Below are 22,183 nucleotides of genomic sequence, written 5' to 3' on the forward strand. Positions count from 1 at the left end.
TTAACCTGAAAAGGAGAAATTCGGCAGCAAGAACTGACAAAGCCAAGGCTTCCTCAATGCCTGCCTGCAGGAGGCCTGCCCCCCTTTGAAGCCTGCAGCCAACTCTTCCCTTTTTCTGGGTTTCCAAGGTCAGAGTCACATTGGCAGGAAGGGTTCTCTTTGTTCTCCTGCCTCTGACTTACCCCAAACACAGTCACTGTCCCAGACAGCCAGCTCCTCAGCAGTGGCAGAGGGGCGCCCTGCTCCTGCTGGGGCGGAGCAATAAGAAGGAGCCAGGTGCTGGCTGTGGCCCCAGGGGCCCTGCTCCTGGGATCCGGAGTCTCTGCGGGCCCGGCTTCCCTGCTGGCCTGGGAGCACCATCTCTGGTCCACAGTGCCAGTGCTCAGTGAAGCTGGTGGCAGAGAAAGAGCTGATAGCCCCCGGGATGCACTCAGAGTCCAGGGGTCGGGCATCTGCTCGGGATGGGCTCAGCCTGGCTCTGCCCCTCACTGGCTGATGATGTGACCTCAGGCTACTTGCCTCCTCTGTGCTTCGGTTTCCTCGTTTGGAAAATGGGGAAATGAATACCTGATCGGAGACAACCGACCTAAAAGGACCCAAAGGAGCTTTGTGAACCAAGAAGTGGTTCAATTATTCCAGCACCTGGTGGAGCACCGGGCATGCAGTTGGTGCTCAATGTATCGTTCATGGTGTAAGCATTTATCGGGCCCTTGTGCTAGGCCAGAGGCCCAGAATGGAGGCCTGCCCCTCAGGGGGGCCCACAGACAACTATCATACCCTGAGAAGTATCAGGAAGTAAGATCAGAATGCTGTGAGACCTACAGGGGGTCGTGGGCTCCTCAAGGAGTGGGTGAGGGACGCAGGTCTTCTAAGAGCCCTACCTCTCAGCTGCCGGGCAGCAGAAGCCAGAGCTGGGGCTGCCCAGCTGTAGGCTGCCTGGCACTCGATTCATTTCCCAACAGGCCTAGCTCAAAGAGAGAGCGGCCAGGCCCGTGTGGCAGTGACCCCATTCTCTGAAGGTACCCACTATGCCGTGTGCACCCAGACACATGTGCCGGGTGACTCACAGTGACACGGCATCTCTGTGGACCAGACCCTGTGCCACACCTTTCAGGTACACTGTCCCAGTGGCTCCCACACCTGGCTGGGGAGTAGCTAAAATACTGGGCTCTGGGGCCCCATCCCTAGAGAGGTGGTGCTGCCCCATCCCTAGCAGGCCGTGGTCAGCAGAGCCTAAAGGGTCATGGGGCCGAGGTTCCCATTCTGGCTGTGCCCCTTACTAGCCCATGAAGCCTAGGTCAAGTCACCAAACCCCTGGGCACTTGGTTTCCCCACCTCTCAGGTCACCTAATTCAACCCAACACACAGAGGCCTGCCCAGCTCACCTCTCTGTATCCACATCTCCTTACCTCCCACTGCCTAAGCTCCCAGCCCTTTCTCACCTCCCACAGCAGCCTCACATCCCAAGAGGACAGGAAGATTCTAACCTCTGAGCACTGGGCATTTGTTCATGGGGTCCCCTCTGCCTAACCACCCTTCTTCCCCTCTCCCTCTGATGAGCTGCTCCTCTTTTAAACCTCAACTCCTGTCACTTCTATGAAGTCCTCCCTGATTCCTTCCAAGAAGGCCCAACAATTACCGGCTCCCAAGGAGAGAAGTGTGGAGAGAAGCAGGCGAGGCCTCCAGCTCCTTGTGTGCCTAGGGATGTTCCTTCCCCACTCTCGGCCTCAGCTTCCCCATCTGTGACAGGATCTCTGACTTCTTCTCATTCTAGAGCCTTAGGAATGAGTTTGGTTCCGTGCTCTGTTGCGGGATGAGGAGTGGTGGGGAGGGTCTCCAAGTTCACCCCAAGGTTCTGGGGGACTGTGAAGGAGCTAGACTCTACCTTATTCTACCCAAAAGTGCAGGACAAGGACAGTTTAAGAGAGCCTAGCCGGTACCCTCAGGAGACCCCACTCTCAGAGCCAGACCCAAGAGTAGCAAAGCACAGACAGCAGGCATGGAAAGTGCGGAGCCAAGTGAAATCTGCCTGAGCCTGGAGCCAGGGGCCGAGGGCAGGCTCCAAGCAGAATGAGCCAGGACTAGACAGGTGGGCAGGCTCCAAGTAGGAAGGGCAGGGAAGGAGAAGGAAGGAGGCACTCCAGAGAGGGCAGCAGCCTGAGACAGGGAGACCTGCTGCACGGCAGGGCTCAGGCGTCTCAAGTGTTGCTGCGCATATCTCAAGGTGCTCTGCTAAGCATTTAGCCACAACTCTCATTTATTCCTCTTGATATCCCTGTGAGACAGGAATTGCCCTTATCCCCATTTTACAGAGTTAAGCAAGTCCCCTGAAGTCAGAATTGATGAGAGGTCAGCTGAGATTTGAACCCAGGCATCCACCTGCAGAGTGAGTCTGAGTAGCACGAATAAACAGGGATGACCAGGGCAGAGAGGCTCAGGGGAGCGGAGGTGCTGCGAGGATGACAGTCTGGGGACTCTCAAGACACTTGTTAAGACCTGGAAGTCAGGCTTTGTTTCCTTGCAGCCGGGTCTTGAATGGCACCCAACTGAGACCGATGTTGTTGATGAAATCTCTCCAGGGTGACCCCACCCATGCTCGGGAGAGTCCAAGGACCCCAGCCCTGCACCTCCCTTGCACCATCCGCCTAACGGATGCAGGAGAGCTCCGGGCTGCTAATGAGCACAAGGCTGTTAATGAGCACAAGAGCGAGAGGCGCAGGGGAGGGCGCGGGCGAGTGCAGGGGAGGGCGCGGGCGAGCGCAGCCAGTCAGGAGCCTGGGCTGTCAGCGGCCACACGACAGGCTGGCGCGGAGCTGTTGCCAGGGCAGCCCCGAGATTCTGCCTTTGCAGGCAGAGTGATTTAGAGCCCGTAGGTCTCTTCTGGGCCACCAGCTTGGCCGGCCAGGGGCTCCCCATCGAGTGCCTGGCCTTCCCAAACCTCAACACAGAATGTCAGGGGCCCCGCCGTAGGGGGGCTACCAGCATGAAAGGCCATCAAGACAGAGAGAATGGGCAGACATCCCATGGTGGAAACAAGTCCCTTGTCACAACACAACCCAAACAGAGACCCTGACTGGGGGCTTGAGGGTCCGGAGCCAGCAATTCCAACAACCCAAGTTCATCTTGCAGGACGCCCAGCACGACAAGTGGTGGTGCCTGCCTGTCGTCTGAGGGCCTGGACCGGCAGCAAAGGCAGCCCATGGGACTGGGGGGAGGCAGGACCAGGAAAGGCAGTGGAGGAGGGGGAAGCTGAGAGGGGACGGCCAGGAGGAAGGCAGGACCCTGACTGCAGTCCACCACCCCCCCTCAGGCCTCCCTCTGGGGCCAGTATATAGCTGCCATCCAGCAGGATCGGACACAGCAGCCAGAACAGGTCGGGGAGGGAGCGGCAACCATGCCTGGAAAGGCAATGTGATGTTCAATTACGAATGCCCACGTACTGCAAAGTAGAACGGGGTCCATACGGAAACATATTAAGGCAAACGGCTGACAGTGGGATAAAAATGTGTGTGAAACTTAGGTGAATCTACCCAAAGGCAGGTTTGCAGACCCCTCATCAGGACCCCAGCGTACTAGGGGTGGCCACAGGAAGCGTGTTAACGAGTTTTCTGTGCAACTGTACCAGAAAGGATGCCGTGTTTCCTCTTGTTTAGAAATGTGTTTCCACCAGTGTAATGAGTGGCTTCAAATGTGACTGGATAAAAAGAGCATCAGGCATCACCCTAGCAAGCCAACCCTTCGCATGTGGCCCCTTGGGGTCCAGAATTCTTTTGATCCTAAATCCCACCAGTCAACGGAAAACCCTGGCCCCGAGCCAGTAAGGAGGTCCCTGCCATGGTGCCAGCATGAGAACACACTGGGCCATGAGAACACTGTGGCATCACCTGGGAGTGAATCTGTGGTGCAAGGTGCTTCTCCAGGGCAGGACAAAGTTGGGGGCTGCCAGGCTTACCAGACGCTATGGGGCTGTCTTTCTGAGAGTGTGCTAAAATGTGTGTGCACAGGGCAAGGTGCTGTATGAGACTTGCCTTCACTGAAACTCTCTTCCCGGTAGTAGCAGGGGGCAAAGAAGATAGAGTCTCACCACCACCACTAGCGATTACAGGCTACAGAGATTTACGGAAGGAAGCCAACAACAGCTCATGGCCACCTTGACTTAAGAGGGAGAGAAGCAGGGATGACCAGTTGGAAATGTGTGGTGACAAATCACCAGGCTTACTGTTGAGCAGCCCGGGTTCCCCAGGTTGGTCAAAGAACCAAACTCAGGGGATAGGCCATTGTCTACCTGCAAACAAGAGAGCACCATGAAAACAAGCAGAACAGAGTGCCCAAGCTGGGGCAGAATTTGAGGGATGTAAGCAGAATTTGAAGGATGTAAGACTCTGGAATCCATCCATCGCCCGGTGGAAGAAAAAGTGTGTGGGACAAGACTTGATCTGGCTACTTCTGCTTCGCATCTGCCTAGGCTCAGTTTGCCACCATGAAAGAACAGGGACTGACTATGAGGAGACTCCAGATTTGGTACCCAGAGTCAGAGGTGTTGCAGGGACCCTGGAATACCACCATGAGTAGGTCTGGCCTGCTTGATTTTCTGAGAGAGGGACTGGCTCCCTGAGAAGGCAGACCTCAGGGCACCAACTCCGGGGAGGGGGTTACTGATAAATCCCTCTGGCAGCACACTAAGAGCTGAGACAGGACTAGATCCCCTCTGTACCCTCAGGGCCAGCCACAGACCTGCCTGGAACCCCATAGGAGATGGCCTGCTGTATATCTGAAGAACTAAGCAGAATTCTTTTGGAAGTGGAATCTGAGCAGGACAAAGGGCCCTCAGCTGGGGCTCTTCAACCAGACCAAATAAACACTCAGCCTCTGCCAGGGGGGCTGTGGTTTATATTTGGAGGGGTAGGGAAGAGTCAATCCAATCTGAGCTTGGGCTGAAAGTGGGCTTTCAGCCAAGAGCAGTGGCAAAGCACCATAGGCTGAGTTCCTGTCTCCTCTGGGGCTCAGCTCCCCACATTGCTTTGTCCTACCAGTGTCCCTGGGGGCAGTGAGGCTTGGCTCCCCAAGCTGGAGCAGGCAGTGGTACAAGGTTACTATGCAGTCTGATAACCTGCCACCTCTACCACCGACATCCCTCAGAGACCTGGGACTCTTGCAGAGAGGGGAGAATCCACAGCTACTCGCTGGAGATCTCAATACTTCAGTGGGTCTCCGAATCATGCCAGGGCTTTTCAAGAATACAGCCTGGAGCCAATTCTAGACCTGTGATTCTGACCCTCTCAGGTAGGGCTCTGGAATCTTACCAGACTCCTTGGTACCATGATGCTCTGCTGTCTCCAGGGACCAAGAAAAGGTGGGATGACCTCTGATGGCCCCATCCCAGTGCTCAAAATGAATACTTGGTTACTCCCCATCTGCAGCTGCCACTTCCTAAAACCCTAGGAAGTCCATAGGTCCCCAAACACCTTGAACTGACCACACCTCCATCCCACTTCTACAGGCAGCCCATAGGGCCCACCAGATGACAGGCCAGCAGGGATTAATGGCAGGAAATAAACCAACCCACTTCATGGGGAGAGAAATACATTAGAGAATTTTTTCAAAAAGGAGTCATTAGTTGACTTGGCATTTTGATCAACAGAAAATTACCCAAGTCATGTTGCTATTAGGAGGAAACAAAGCCCCCCAAAGGCAGAGGTCCGGCTTTAGGGCTGATGGGGCTCCCTCTCTCTGGAATCTGGGATCTCCCCAGCTCAGGAACTTCTTAGGTCCCCCGCCCTACAGGAGTGCGGTCCTGGACCTGGCTGTGGAGACACCTGCAAGGGCAGCAGGTGCTAAGAGCAGCTCCCAGGCCAGGCACACAATTAGTTACAGAGGCCTGGGTTCAAATCTCTGCCATGGAAGGCTATGTGATCTCTGGCGAGTCTCTTAAGCATCTTCAGTCTTAGTTTCCTCACTTGTAAAAGTGAGCAAGTATCCACTTCCTAGGACTGCTGTGAGGGTTAAGGCCACACAAGCCCTCTTTTAGCTCCTTGCTCCCAGACACACTGAGTCTGCACAAGTTCGTCCCTCTGCCCAGAAGGCTCTTCCCTAAGAGCTTAGCTCACTCCGTCCCCACCACCTCAGCCAGATCAAACCCACTAGTTCTAGGCATTCCCGGCCCTCAGGACACATACCTCAACCGTAATGACACCTTTACCTGTGGGACAGTTTCGCTGCAGCCTGTCTCCTCCACCCCGGGAGGGGCCAGGGCTGGCTGTGCTCACCCCTGCATCCCCGGAGCACCGCCTAGAATGTAGGGTAACTAAACAGTATCCCCCCGCCTTGGGGCCAGGCCATCGGAGCTCCCTATCCCACCACAGACTCCCTCAGTAACTCCGATTCCAACCCCTATGATACTCAAATCGGTGCCCTGCCCTAAAAGGACCCTCTCGGACCATCCACTACCTCTGGAGCCTCCTCACAATGCTAATAGCTGCTTCCTGAGACACAGCCTCGCATGGCTCTCCAGATTTCTCATAGTAACACCTTCTCAGAGTTTCGGAAGCAAACCAAAGTCATTTGCCAACTATTTTTTCCCATTAATCTCACAATGCACTTGCTATTCTCCCTCCATAATGACTCATTTAGCAGCAACAGAACAATTAGGCAGACCACAGAATATTGATTTTCTAAGTGGGAGAAATGTCCACACAAACATCTTTTCATGTCTGTCTTGGGCTGTCTCCCGCTACATGATGGGGTGGGACCCTGGGAAAGCTAGGCCGCATCTGCGGGCAGGGCATTGGGGTCTCACACAGAAGCTCAAAAGCATGGCATGTGCAGGGGCGCCTGCATGGCTCAGTCAGTTAAGCGTCCGACTTTGATTTCAGCTCAGGTCATGATCTCGGGGTCATGGGATCGAGTCGCCTATCAGGCTCCACACTCAGCAGGCAGTCTGCTCTCTCTCTCTCTCACCCCCTCGCCCTCTGACCCTCCCCCCACCCGTGCTCACTCGAGCTCTGATAAATCTAAAAAAAAAAAGCATGGCGTATGCAAATGTGAGAGTGTGTGTGTGCACAAGAGAGATCATAAAATTATCATATGAAAAACATGATCCCATATGACCTAAGAACATTAGGAGGCAGGCACCATTATCACACCCATTTTAAAGATGAGGAGATCAAGGTTCAGAGATTAGGTGACTTGGCCCAGATCACACAGGAAGTTAGGAAGCCTGATCCACACCTAGGTCCGTGTGTCAGCAGAGCAAAATTCAGTTTATCAGGGTGTCCTTGTAGTGGCTTGCTCTCTAAGAGAACAAGGTGGCCGTGCCACTTGGGGGCAATGCAGTCCCTTTCACGGTGCGACCCAAGGAGGCTCCTGAGACATAAAACAGTTGGCCTAGGTCCTGGAGTCACACCTCAGCCTCAGTGCAGGGCTCTAAGCCTAGCCACTGTAAACAGGTTCGCCCCAGGCTGCCCCTGGCCATCCACCAGGCCTGGGCAATAGCTCTCAGAAACACCTAGAGCAAGAGATGGTAGCTGTACTCACCTGCTCTCCACCGCTCCCTGACCATCACCACCCGCCTGAGACAAGTGCCTACCTAGCTCCTGGGGCACTTCTAACATCCCCACCCTATAAAAAAGAGAAAGCAGAAGAAAAGAGAGTCAGGAATGGCTTGATGAGTGGGACACCTAGTAGTTTTATGTCCATATCTGCATATGGCTCCAGAAGCAGGCCCCACAGCTGGGATACTTTTAAACAGGGTTTTAGCTTACCTCCTACTTCCCACTCCCGGAAACTTAGAACCAAGCTGGGATGGGGGCTGTGGGAGGAACAGGTCCCTATTGTCCCAAGGACCAATGCCAGCCAACATATTGACCTTCATTTGGAACAAATGGTTTCTTTGTGGCCAAGGGGAAAAAAAACTAAACGTCCAGCTAGCAGACATAGGTTTAAATGCCAACTCTACCACCATCTATGGGCCTTGGGGTGAGATAATTATCCTCTGAGTCTCAGTTTCCTTAACTGTAAAATGGGATAATCCCTGCCACCTCCCTAGCTGGTATGAGGGCCAAATGGTAATGATGAAATGCCACACACATGTTGGCTAGGGAAGCTCAACAAAGGGGAAGGTTTCCAAGAGTTGGCACTGCCCAGCAGTGGCATGGACATCTCCCCATGACTGGAGATGAGCAAGCAGGCCCTGGAATAGTCCACGTGGATGGATGGGAAGCAGAGTGTCCTATACACCCTCCTGGACAGCCAGATGCACATTAGCACATTCAAGGCTCCCAGGACTCAAGCACTGAAGAAACTTACTTGCTTTGGTTCACTGGATGTTTCCCTGACCTGTTTGAACTACAGAATCCCCTCATCTCTTAATGGTCAAGCACTCATTAACATCTACAAGAATGTGGTGTTCTGTGGAAACCAGTTTGAGAAACACTCGTACAGAAGCTTTAGACCATGAGAGGAGGCAGGGAAGAGACCAAGGCCTTTCAAGGACACCACAGGCTTAGAGAGACTATAGGAGCTTCCCTAATGTGAACAGGTCAGGAGCAGACCCAGCCTTCAACCTCCCTTTCTAGCATGGCAGGGAGGCAAGACCACATCTACAGAGGGAAAATTCACTTCCATAAAACAACATAAAAAAGGGACTTAGAAACCTCAGATACAAGTCACTCTCAAGCCACTCCTGACCTCAAGAAACCCAGAAACTTGGAGGGTCTGAAAAATAAGAAAGGCCTCAAGCAGAAATGCCCCTTTGTCCCCTGCTCCTGCCTGCAAACTCACTACCACTGCCCTTACCCTCTGAGTCAACAGTGGTTCCTCCAGGCTACCAGAAAAGGGAGATAAGTCTCTACAACAGTTGATCATACTTCAAAGAAGAGTTAGTTTGTGGGACCACAGAAAGCAGAATAGAAAATCCCAAATCATTTGTGTGCCTGAGACCCCATTTGTGGGTCCTGGAAGTAGCAAATGTATTACCAGCCCCGCCCATTATGATGCTACAGGCATCACGCAGACACCACCACCCCCCAACACACACACATAACCCAGTGCCCTCTCTCTCTCTGGCGGGGGGGGGAACTTCATGCCAGGAAAAGCCAAGGAGTCCGGGAATCATTGGCTCCCTGGAAGAGCTCTGGCAAACCCATCCATGGCAAACCCATCCATAATGGTGCAGTCTTTGCTCCCAGCAAGGACAGAGCTTTATTAATTATTCAGGGGACGGTGCAATTATGCAAATCAGCGGGCAGCCTCTGCCTGGCTGTTGCCTTCTGCAGGAGTCCAGAGGGGGATGGGGACGCCCAGAGCAAGCAGGGAGCCCAAGCTGCTGGGAACAAGAAGGGAGCCATCCAGGCTGCAAAAGGAGAAATAAATCCCCCACGTCCCGGGCCCACGGAAAACTGACCAGAACCAGCCCCACCCCACAGAGGAGAGCCGGCAGCTGCCCTGAGGAATGATTCTGAAGACCTGGGGATGCGTTTTTCCAAAACAACATACTCCCATACCACCTGCTGGGCTAGCAACGCCATCATTCAAAGCTTACTCCTGTAGGTCCTGAAGGCATGGAATACTTCCAAAGATCCTTCTTAAAAGCATGCTTCTAAGGAGAGGTAACATCTCAAATTAGTGTTTACTAAAGAATGTTTGGCGGAGCACTGCGGCTCTGCAGATGCTCCTGGAGTGGGGCGCCGGGACAGGAAGCCCTGGATTAATCAAGATGAAACTGGTTTCTTTACTTCAGGGCCTCTCAGGGCCTTCAATGTCCTGGATCAAAGAATAAGTCGCCTAGAGTGAAGATGCCCACAATCCCTGAGGAGGAAAATACCTAGCCTCACCTCCAGGAACCTCAGGAGTCGAGTTTGAGAAACTCTGGCCAGATTGCTCACTAAGTCCCCTGCCAGCTCCATCATCCCTGGACTCTGAAATCCCTCACACTGGGTTTTCACCATTCTTATAAACAGCCGTCAAAAGTGTGGCCTGCACATCCCAGGGCAACTGGGTAAGACCACCTCAGGCAGCTTCCATGGGACCGCCGGCAGAGCACCCGACCCTGTCCTGCCACTGCCCCGCACCGACTCCCAGCCCCCTCGCAGGCCTAGCAGCTGTGCTGAGCAACACCTCAGGTCCGCACCGGCCTCACAGGCCTCATCAGTCAGGAGTGCGGCCCCAGCCACGATCAGCGGCCCCGTGGGCGCCAGGCTCCCCCATCTCCCCAGAGGTCCACAACAAAGGCTGGCCTGGGGAGTTCCTGCCTGCCATCACCACTCTGCTTTTCCTTCGCCCACCTGGACAATGATGAAAGTCACCTCTATGCGCTGACCCTGGGAAGAAAGGGAGGTGCGGCACAAGGCCAGTTTGCCGGCCCATGACCTCTTCCACTTGCCCGATCTCACCCAGCACTACGAATTAATAGATCTAAATGCAGCCACAGCTCATCAGCTCTGCCAAGAGAAAAAGAAATATGGGAGCCCAGAACCCTGAGGGGCCCATGGAACTAGACACGTGTTATCACTGATTAAGTACAAATGCAGGGAACAGTTACCAAGTGGGCCCTACCCTCACATCCTGGAGAACCCCCCCCAAACAATGAGGCCAGGAGGAAGGCCTGCCTCCATGTCACCGTGGCCTCAGGACCTGAGCACCCACAACAGCCCCCGGGAGCCCCCACGGGCGGCTCTCGTGTTCTCTCAGCAGGAAGACAGTAAACCACTCCAGAAAGATCTAGGTGCAAATCCCCCCTCTGCAACGCACATCCCGTCTGACGCAGGGCAAGTGGCTTTTACCTGACAGAGCCTGGGTTTCCTCATCTGTAGAAAAGGGAGAAGGGCAATGCTGGGCAGCGGTTAAGAGCATAAACTTGGGAGCCGGACTACTTGGGTTCAAGTCCCGGCTCTGCCGTTCTAGCCATGCGACTGCTGTGTCCCGGCTGTAAACCTGGGATGACAAGAACACGCGGCCCACGGGCTGGCGTGAGGGAGGCGCGCACAGGACGTGCCCGCCGTGTCAGCTGTCACACTAGAGAGGGCCCAGGCTTTGAGTCTAAAGAGACCTAGATTCTAAATCCATCATGAGGGTAATCGCCGAGAAGTGATTTTACCCCTCCACGGCCAGTTTCGTCACCAATAAGATGGGGGGAGGATAAGACGAGGGTAGTGGAGAGGATCAGAGATGACGCACACACAACACAACGCCTGGCGCGAGGCAGGGTGCCTCATAAGCGGCGGGTAGATGACTGCGGACGTTACTGGCTGGCCCTGTGTCTGTAACATGGGTGTGAACAGACACCACTCAGAATAGTGACTGACGGCGGGACTTTACATAATGAAGCCAGACAGCCAGGGTTTGAATCCCAGTTCGGCCACTTACGAGCCATAGGACTTTGGCAAGCTGCTCAGTCTCTCTGTGCCTCAGTTTTCTTCTCTGCAAAATGGGGAGAGTAATAGCACCCATCCTTCACAGTGCTGTTGTAAGGATGGAATGAGAGAATGCGGGCAAAGGCGCCGGGCGAGGAGGCTGGCCCCTCCGGAGCGGCCCCTCAGGGCAGCACAGCACCAAGAGAAGCTTGCCATGAAGGGCGCAAAGAAGAAAGGCACCTCGTCCACCTGGCTTCCGCGGCTCTGTTCCACGACACCTCTGGGGGCCTCAGGCCCTTAAGGCAGTGCAGCAAAGCCTGGGAAAGACAACCCACCACCCTGTACCAGCTGCTTTCCTTCTAGGAATCCTAGAATCCTCAGCACTGAGACATTAGTTTTTGGTTTTGCTTTGTTAAGATGGGGCAAGTGAGGCTCAGAGAGAAGCAGTGGGTGGAGTTGGGCCTTGGACCAACTCTGGGTGACTGCCTCAGGTGCACGTACTATTGATCTCCTCAGCTACTGGTGGCCCAGACTCCCCCTGCCCGCCATCCCTCTCCCACAACTTCCAGAGGGCACCTGGCCTCATCGGTGAGGAGTGCAGCCCACCCCACCAGGCCTGGGCCTCTGCACAGACAGCCATCGCATCCCTGAGCAGAGACCCTTCAGGCTGTGCTCAAAGACTTCCACTCCCAGGTAGGGACCAAAGGTACCTGGTCCAGCCCTGAAATGTTGGCTAGTCCTGTTCTATGGGCTTTGACTCAGGGGACTTGGCCTTGAATTTCATGACTGCCACTCTTGAGGAGTTTTGGTTTCTACATCTAAGAAACAGGAAACAAAAAATCCTCTTACTATGAGGCATCAATAAGAATACAGCACAGGCAGTGCCTGGGCAAGTCGCTGGCACACCCCTGGAGCACAATTCCTGCCCCTGTGCAAAAGAAACAAACTTTGGGCAGTGGTTCTCAAACTCTGTGAAACATGATCACTCCACCAGTGTCTAATTCTGGAAGGTCCGGGCTAGGGCCCAAGAATCTGCATTTTATCAGGGGCCCCAGGCAATTCCTCTTCATACAGGTCCTCCCTGGGGTGGGCTGGTCTGTCCTGCTCACAAGCCAGGTCCCCGGCTTCTAAGGCACAAGGGAAGCTTCAATCAGAGCCAATTCTGGGGCCCAGTTTCCTGATGAAACGTGGGGAAGTTGGAAAAGGAGGAAGAAGACAGGAAGGGGAATAAGGAGTAGGGAGTGGGACTGTGAGCAATCTATTAATCAATCTCCTCCCTAGCCAGAAACAATAATTGAAGCTCATACATCCTTCACGTGCTAACAGTCTGCAGCTACAATACAAAGCTTTGATTACAAATGTCAAAAAGACAGGGCATGAAATTAACTTCCCCTTAGTCAGTGGGCACAGGGAGACACTGCACTAATTCACTGCCCTCACTATGAAAACTCCCCACGACAACGTCACATCAAATTAGGGCTTGCGCTGCTGGGGTGGCATCTCTATCTTTGCCCAATGTGCTCTTTTACAAGTAGGCCGGGCCTGCAAACAAGGGCCCTGAGGGTGTGAGAAAGGTCAGGCCAACAGACAGGTGACAGGTGCAGAGTTAACTGGGAGGTGGCCAGAGCCAGCTGGGAGAGGGGGCCAGAGAAGGGCTCCTCAGCTTCCCTAAGGAGGCTGCCCACCAGAAAAGGGAGGTGAGGGAAATCATCCTGACAAGGAGTAACTCACCCCACAGGGCATCTGACGCAGAGAAATGTAAGGCCCACTTTCTAGCTGGGCCAATTGCTGCCCCACTAGTCCCTGGAGGGACAGGAGGACAGACTGAGAGCTCCAGTGGCTTTTCTGAGGTTGATCACACTGAGTTAGCAACTGAGCCAGGCCCAGGAGCCAAGTCCCCATAAGTCCTGCACTCTGTCTGCTCTAGCTTGGTCTGTGGTAGTCAAGGTACAAGGGGCGGCATGAGGCTGGGGGTGGCAAAGCCCTGCTCAGGCTGCCTTTGGGAGAACCTTTAAGGAACAGAGCTTTGGGGCTGCTCACGCAGTTATTCACTGGGCAAACCCAGGGCATCTCCTCTGTGCCTGCCACAAAGCGCTCTGTTAGAGCTTCCAACCAGCCCGCCCCATGCTGCCGCCGTCAGCTGAGGTCTTCAAGGTAACAACTCCAGGAGTCCGCACGCAGGCTTCCTGAGCGGGTGCAATTGGGGGTAGGAGGGGAAGACCTATTCTTGGCATGCCCCCAGGAAGAGGCTTGACCTCTAGCCTTGGGGTCCCTTCCTACCCTTCCCCAAGAATACCCAAGGTATTCCCAGGCAGGCTGCCAGGGACCTTGCAGCTGGGGATCCTGGCTCCCTCTTTCCCCTGGTCCTCATCCCATCACCCACCTGGCTCAGAGGGGACCTCTGGCACACAAGTGGTGGCTTCCACAAGGTTTGCCTTCCAAACGCCAGGGACAATTCTTCTGTGTGCATGCCCAGGTGTGGCATGTGGTGTGAGGACAGGGCAGGCAGCCAAGGCTGTGTCCCGAGCTATGTGCGAAACACTGTGCGTCCACCCACAAGCTCCCGCCCACACATTCCCCACAAAGAACAGAGATTCCCTCTATCTCAGGAGGGGATGGTAACACAGGCCACCCTTCTGGCACTCCCAGCTGGCAGGGGGAACTCCCACATCATTTCCATCACAATAATCTCCCCTGAGTTTTCAGTCTGTCCTTTGAGGTAGGTGGGCAGGCTGGATCACAGGTGACTCCACCAGAGCAGAGGGGGAGCACAGAGAGGAGGGAGCTGGCTCCTGGTAGAGTTTTGGCCCTGCAGGAAGCTGCCCCAGGCTCTTAGGCTCTTGGAAGGGGTAGGGGTGGGGGGACTGCAGGAAGCAGCCCAAAGGCACTGGAGAAGTAGGGAAGGAGTTACTCTTCAAGGCAGAGTGGCCAGTGACTGTCCCACAGCTCGGGCTGGGAATGAGGCCCAGGCCATTCCTCACAGATGGACGGACTGATGGCAAGAAGACCAGAGTATCTTCATACAAGTGGGGGGGGGGGGGCTCTCTTTCACTCAGCCACGGTTGATCTCCACAGGGCAGTAAGCGGGCAGGTCAGAGTAGGGAAAGAGCTAAGTGTGCCTTGCCACCTGGGACAGAGTCTCCAAGCCAGCCAGGTGTTGAATGTTTTCCTTCTTGCCTTTTTGGTCCCCCTATGATCTCCAGCTCTCTTCTGTGGCCTTCTAAAATAGCCATTAATTAAAACCTGGTAATTAACTTTCTGGTTCAAGTAATATTTTGCAAAGGAATTCCATTAAAGAGTCGATTTGCATATCCTCAAACATAGGGGCCTGGAAATAGGTGGGTTACTTATGGAGAATGTGATAGGCCCCTTGGCACCCCAGGCATGGGCTCTGCTGGCACCTAAAGGCACAAGAGGATTAAGAAGGCAGCTGTCCTCATGGCCAGGTGTATGCCGAGCCCTGAGGTTCTCCCCAAGCAGGTGGGCAATTTGTTCACAAAACTGGCCAGCTCAATGGCCACACACCCAGACTGAAACTGCACACAGATGTGCATATGTGAGAGCTCAAACACACAACACACTATAACACAGTATGACCTAGTAAATGCAAACACACACACACACACACACACACACACACAGCGGTAGACATGTACACATAAGAAAACAGACAACAATAATGATAGCCGTCAACACTTAGTGAGCACTTATTAGATTGAACCATGTCTATATTCGACCTAAAAAAACAGCCACTTCATATGGTCCAACCCAATACGAAGTGCCAGGCACTGTTCCAAATGCTTTACATGTGATTAGTCATTTCAAACACACAGACGTGTGCAAGGACATTTGTATATAACACACACACACCTTCATGAGGGCAGGTACATACTTGCAAGACATACAAAAACATGCATGTACAGATGTACAAATGCTTACGAGCTTGTAGAAAGAAAGGCTTCTCCAGCCTTTGAAACCCCCAGCCTGGGGCTGATCCCATTCCCACTAGCTAATTTCCACCATTCCTAAAAATATTGCCCAGCTCGGATCTCTGGAAGATACACAAGGGAGCCACAGATCTAAAAGGAGGGCGATAAAAATGAGAAAGCAAAAAATAAATTGGTTCTTCCCTACGTCCAGGTCGTGTTCTGTGGCTTTCCCCTCCCTCTCTGGATATGAGGCTCAGAATCATGTGCTTATGTGCAGGGCCTTGGTCAGCCCTGCCCCACAAAAGTGCCCATGGGGCTCCAAGTACAATGTTGCAGACAGGGTAGAACCTGCTCATCAGGCCTGGCTTCTGTGATGGTCCCACCTCCGTGCCTTGGACTGCATGCCTCAGTTTCCATGAATCTAACAGCCCTTCCATTGCTTACCTACCTTGCAGGGCAGAAGACCTCTCAAAATGCTGTGTAAATGCCAGGCCTCCTTAGGATAATTATCGGATTAAGAATTAAACCTGATTCTCTTATGGAGGGGAAGGGAGGAGAAGGGAGAGGAGAGCTGGGTGAGCCTTCCTTGCAGGTAATTAATGAATTCCCTGCCATACCTCTTGGAAGGCAGGAGCCCATTTAACAAAAATCCACCTACATGGACCTCTCAGAGCTGAGGCGGCCGCACAGAGCAACGAAGAATCCTGCAAGGGGCTTGTCTAAGAACGTTCAGAAGGCAAAGGACAGAATTAGACAAGACTCAAAAGAAGAAGCACTACTGGCCATTAAACTCCAGAAAATAATATTCAATCCCTAACCAGCAATGAAATGCAACTAACAAAGAAATGCTATTTTTCTGCCTATTTGAATGACAAAGATCATTTTAATGACACCCAGTGTTTTTAAGGGTGTGAGGAAACAGGTGAGCACTCTCAAAAATTATTGGGGGAGTATAAATTACTACAGGCTTTTTAGTGGGGGGCATTTTTATCAAAAACCCGACACTGTTTATATTCTTTGACCTAGTAATTCAATTTCTAAGACTTTATCCTATGGAAACAGAGATGTGAACAAAGATAAATATTCGGGTATTTAATTACCAGCATCATTTTTAATAAAAAAACACTGGACACAACCTAAACATTTAAATGATTAAAAACAAGTATGGCCCAAACATAGCTGGAACAGTGGACTTTTAAAATACACATAGGAGAAGTTTGTCGTCATCCCGTCCCGTCCCCCACCGGCCCCCCGATGCAGACAGGAACAAGGGTCACTCTGCCCTGCTAGTTCCTGTATTCAAGTTAATAATGATTCTCTGTACAACCCTTTTCACCTTTCCAGCGACAGCAACATCCAGTATCTCTCTTGAATCTCAGAAGAACATAGCATGATTGCCTGATATTAGTCCGACATTGTAGATGAGAAAACAGAGGCTTATTAAAATGAACTGACTTTTTCCCACCTATGGTAACTCTCACTTACTGAAAACCTACAACATGCTAGTCTAGCCTCTTTCACGTGTTATTATGCATTTAATAACATTTTAGAAACATTTAAGAAATGTGCAAGACCTGGTGTTAGTTGCCTAGGAAACAGCACTGAATGGGACACTCTCTATTAAACATATACTGAATATATAAACATTAACGTTTCCAATGACATTATCATCATGAGGCCCATTTTGCAGATGCGCAAACTGAGGCTCAGAAAGCTTAGGCGACTTGCCCCAAGAATGCCTGGCTTCAAAGCCACACACTTCCCACTATTCCCAGAGACTGTCTAAATTGCACAATCATCTCGACGTCACCCAGGGGAAGGCAGAGAACCAAACACTCCCTGTCTATGGCAAGGGAGGGAGAGAGGCAAGAAAGGCCAAGCCCTTATGCCCAGCTCCTCCTGCACCTACTGTCAACAACTAGAGCAGGAAAACGGATCCCACCTTCTATTTTCCGTTTCCCATTAAGCTTCCCCCTCATCTCCCCAGGGACTGCCTCACCCAAAGGGGCTGAACTGATTCCTGCCTACTCAGGGCCATCTGGGGGTTCTTGAAGGTCCCCACCCCCACTTCCAAGTATCTCCCTCCCTAGCTTTACTCTGCCTGGAATCCCACCATTAGAAACTTTCAGGTGTGGGAACTCCAGGCAACACATATTCCTGAGAAGGGGTCATCAATCTCTAACTACACACACAGCAGCCCTACATGCCTGCACCTGGCTTGCCCACGTTTACAGGATCAGCTCTGCACCGGGCCAACTGGGAAGAATGGGAAGGGGGGTATGGCCACTTCAGAGTAACTACAGGGGTAAGGGGACAGGTTGAGAGCCAGAGAGGGCATACTCTCAGCACCTGCGGAGGGCCAGAGTCACCCAGAAACAGCAGCACCAAGGCAGTGTAATATTGCCAGCTGACCCTCCTAGCTACTCAGGACCAGGAATAAATGAGTGAATTGGAAATTATCTTCTGGGAAGACAGAACCACCACATTCTAGATGGCTTTTACCAACATTAAGACAGCCTTGTAAATGAAGCAGCAACATTTCCAGCCTGCAAAACAAAAAATGCTTTTGCCAGCACACCTTTCACCTGGAAAATCCCCGAGCAGCATTCGTTTCCCTTATCCAGGAGGCATGATTACCTGTCCTTGGTGCTTACTTCCAAAGCCTCCAAAGAAATGAGTGTCTAAGGGGGGCCCGGGATTTTGGAGACCAGCTGGAAACCTCCCATAAACCATTTCAAGAGAGTAAGTACAAAGGTTCAAACCTGTCCTGTGGCCCTCGAGCACCCCAGAGCCCAGCTATGCCCACCAAGCCCTGGCTGGCCTGACCCTGGCCTCACAACCAAGACATCAGCCCTCTCCCCCAACCAGCAGTGCTCAGCGGCCCCACACCTGGCTAGACTCCTTTCCCAGGGAGCCAAAAGATTCCAACACAGAACCAACTGGTTTCCAGCCTCCAGATGAGAGAATTCCAGCGCAAAAAATAATCTCTACAACACAGCAGTTTGCAGACCACAGCAGACAGCGTGCAACAAAGCCGCTTCAGCGGCCCTAAAGCAGACAGCGTTATCCAAAGTCTGAACCCAACTGGCCGCCCCAGAGTGCCCCATGCTCTTTACTGACAGGGGGAAACCACGAGGACCAGGGCTTACACTTGCTACCCTAGAAGCTTCCACCCTCCTTCCCATGCCTATCCCTTCACTGAGGCTGCACTTACCCCCTCCCTGGCCAGGAACATGGCAGCCCAGTGGGAGTCCCCTGGAACCAGGATCCAATCCCCTCCTGACCGCTCAGCCAAGCCAAAGGCAGCCCATTCTGTCCTCCCAGCCTTCAAGAGTACAACCACACCACGTCGGAGTAGAGGGAGGCTCCTCCTCCACTCACCCAGGTTTGACCATGAGCGTTTGGGGAGGGGGGTTCCACCATAGCTGGTTTTACCCAGCCAGGTCCACACAGGACGACTCCAGAGACTGCCCCAGAGAAATATCTGCCCATCCATCCCCGAAGCAGCTGATAAATCTATTATTTCTAAGCCAAGCGGTAAAGCAGGAGATCCCAGTCTCCTGACAAAGCCTATCTCAGCTCCAAGGCTGGGTCCAGGGATTTCAAACTCAGTCTCTCTGCCTGTCCGTGAGAAATCTGGGCTCCCTTCCTGTGCCAGAGAAGCCACCAAGCCAGATTTTGTTTATAGAAAATTAATAAGACAATTCCACACCACTGCCAGTGACATCCTGCTCCAACTGCTACTGTTAGCACCATTTCTAGAAATGGGCTTACTGTTTCACTCCCGAACCCCAACCCTCCCCCCTCCCCGCCACCTCTCGCCCCTTAGGCATTGTAAGCAAGGCTGACCTGACCTGAGACCAAGCTGGGCAGGACCTGCTCGAGGTCATCCGGGCCATGCCCCAACCTCCAGCCAGGAGGCTGGGTTGCCAGCCAGCACTTGCCGGCTTCTTGGTGCAGGCTTCCCGCTGGAGGGAGGTAAACAGGGCATGCATGCTGTCTGCTCCCGGGAGGGCAGACACACTCAGAGGCCGGACCGCCTGCTGTCTCTCCTGCTCCCCGGACAACCGACACATGCACACAAAACGGGGTACGTACACAAGCCCCCTCATGCGGGTGCAGAGGGTCCTGACCCCCGCCAAGGAAAGCGCAGAGAAAGGCATGTTCCTGGGGAAGAAAGCCGGAGGCAGGGGCCGGGCGGAGGGAGGAAAAGCAGCAAACCGGGTGGCCTGCCGCCCAGACAATAACAAAGATGGGAAGCGAGATTTTCAAAGACGCAGTGGCTGCACCCAGCGCTGAGCTCTGGCCTGGCTGCATGCTCCTGCCAGGGCACGCCTGGTCCCCCGGGGCACCACGGCCATCAGAGAAAGGCTGAGGGTCCTGCCTCAGGCTGGGCTTGGCAGCTGGGGCAGGAAACCAGCTGTAGGCAGCGCTGGGGATGCATTGGAGAAAGGAGCTCTGGGCTGATGGAAATTAAAGGTCTAGTAATTCTCCCTGGGGATGGGAGGGGTGCTCTCCAGGAAGATGCCAGGGGTCAGTTAAACAGCCACTCAACCTTGGGCAGGAGTTGGGCTATAACTTGTACTCCTCTGCCCGCTGGAACCAACGGGGAGGAGAGAGACATTTTTATTCTACCTGTGCCTCCCCTACAGGGAGTGCCAACTTGCCAATCATACACAGGGGCACAGCCCTATGGAGGCAGATGCCAGGGGCCTGAGATGTCGGGGCTGAGTGCTGAAAAGGCTCCTTGGTGCCTGCCTGTTCTTTCACCTCCACTAGCTGAGCAGGGACAGTCCTAACTGGCACCGGAATCTATCACGGTGCCTGTGCCCAAGTGGAAAGGTGCCGTGGCAGGTACGGCTCAAGGAGGGGGACCCGGCCGAGAGACTGTATCCGCCCAGTGCCCCCGCACCCGGACAGGATGGCTTGCCCTTGCGAGCTGCAGCCTGCTCTGTTGCTGGTGACTAGGAGCAGGCTGAACCACCTCCTCCCTCTCCTCCTCTGCCCCACAAGCCACCTCCCCCTGGAATTTCCACACCTGCTCCTGGCTTGCCCAGGAAAAGGGAACAGGGAACAGGAGACACCCCTGGGAGTGGAGAGGTGAGGGAGGGAAGCAGCTGCCCAGGCTGGAGAGGATGAGGCCCTTCTTCCCTAGCCTCAAGCAATGCCCCTGAGCTCAGAGCCCCGGCACTGCCCCCTCTGCTCGCCCCAGCCGCCAGCGGAGCACGCGCCCTACTTAGAGCAGATGTGCCCACTAAGAGGCCCAGCCCCCTGCTCCTCCCCTCCAGATGTTCACCCTTTTCCTCACCACTGGGTCTCGGCAAAACCCAGCCGAAAATGCCTTTTGTATCGGACACCCGGAGGCTCCAGAGGCAGGGGGATGGGTCCTGGGGGTGGAGGAACCACTTCGGTCCCCAGCTCCGGGCACTGCACCGCCCGGGAAACAATGCCCACCTCGGGGAGGCGAGGCGAGGCAGGACTTCTCGGCGAGGGCACTTCGCGTCCGGCCTCGCCCCGGGCCGCGGGCACCCCCTCCTCACCCCGCGGGAAGAGAGAAAGGTCCTCTCGCCGTGCCCCCCCCCGTCCGAGGCGGCCCCACAAGTTGCCGGAGGGCGGCGTGCGGTGCCCTCCGGCTTCCAGCGCGCCCCAGCCCCGGCTCTCGCTTTGTCCCCGCGCCCTCCGGGGCGCATCCCGGCGCGGGGGCGCGGGGAGGCCGGGCCGGGCGCTGGCGGCGGTGGGCTCACCTCTCATTGTCCGCGGCGGCGGCGGCGGCGGTGGCGGCGGCGGCGCTCCGGAACCCCGGCAGGATGTGGCGGAAGCTGTGGTTGCGGTCCAGCTTGGGCTGGCTCTTGGTGCGCTTGATGGAGCCCTTGAGGCGGCGGCTGAGGAAGCCCTGCGCGCGGGGCGACAAGAGGGGGAAGGGGAGGCGGGGTTAGCGCGGCGGCGGCGGGCCCGGGACCCGCGCGGAACCCGCGCCCTGGCTCGGGCGGCCGCGCGGCCGAGGGCGGGCGCGGGCTCGGGCTCGGCCCCAGCTGCTCGCGGCCCGCGCCGCCCGCCCGCCCGCCGACCGAGCGCCGACGGCCCGGCCCGCGCAGCGCGGCCCAGCCCACCCCGCGCCGCCCGCCGCCCGGCCCAGCCCGCCACGTCGCCCCCGCCCCCTAAGCCGCTGTTGCCATGGCGACGCCGAGGCGAGCCGCGCCGGCCGCGGCCGAGGCCGCCCGAGCCCCCCGGGCGCGGGGGCGGGGCTGCGAAGGGGCGGGGACCCCCGGGGGGGGCCGCAGCGGGCCCCCTCACCTCTTCCCTGAACGAGGGCACGCCCCCACCCACCTAGAGGAATCCACGCCCCGCACCCCGTCCCGGCTTGACTCTGTGCGGTCCTCCACTCACGAGGTCGGGGAAACTAAGGCTCTGAGAGAAGGCGTGTGATCTGTCCTCTGGGGCCTGCGCCTGGTAGTACCGTGGCCACCCGGCCCCCTAGGCTGGGTGCCATTCCTTCAGCAGGCGACCGACCCTGACCCTCAGGGTGAAGCCCCTTGCCTGGAACCTTGGTACTTCAGCAGGGACAACCACCTCAAGGACAGGGTCCCTAGCACCTAGCTCAGGCAGGGGGCAGAGGCTGAAGTGTTTGCTGCGTATCCCTATTGCCTGCTTCAAGATTTGCAGCCACACCTGCCAGAAGACTGAGCCTTTGCTCGACCGGCTGCCGCAGGGCCCCATTATGACCCATGGTGGGCAGGGGTCCGTTTCTAGGACGAGTATGGCAAACCTCAGCCAGAGCCCCCATTCAGGCCATTTCATTTGTCCCGGCTGCACTCGCAGGACAGAGCTTAATCCACCCCGAACCCCAGGAGCTCCTGGTCCCATGGAAGAGACAGGGAAGAGAGCAGGCAGGTTGAACCAGTGCTC

General features: G+C 55.0%; 1 protein-coding gene across 9 annotated transcripts in view; it reads right to left on the reverse strand.

The window, feature by feature from the left end:
• The window catches only part of LOC113934370 (DAB2 interacting protein), a 188,510-nt gene that overhangs the window by 61,947 nt on the left and 104,380 nt on the right, over positions 1-22,183 (reverse strand). For 8 of the 9 annotated variants that reach the window (XM_027615205.2, XM_027615203.2, XM_027615208.2 and 5 more), the window contains exon 3: positions 21,022-21,170. The exons of the other annotated variant lie outside the window; for it this stretch is intronic. In XM_027615205.2, the coding sequence (XP_027471006.1) occupies positions 21,022-21,170 (149 nt within the window). The remainder of the gene's footprint in view (positions 1-21,021; positions 21,171-22,183) is intronic. 9 annotated transcript variants of the gene reach the window in all.

This window comes from Zalophus californianus, chromosome 13 (genome assembly GCF_009762305.2).
Source record: "Zalophus californianus isolate mZalCal1 chromosome 13, mZalCal1.pri.v2, whole genome shotgun sequence".
In the NCBI taxonomy this organism is placed as follows: Eukaryota; Metazoa; Chordata; class Mammalia; order Carnivora; family Otariidae; genus Zalophus; species Zalophus californianus.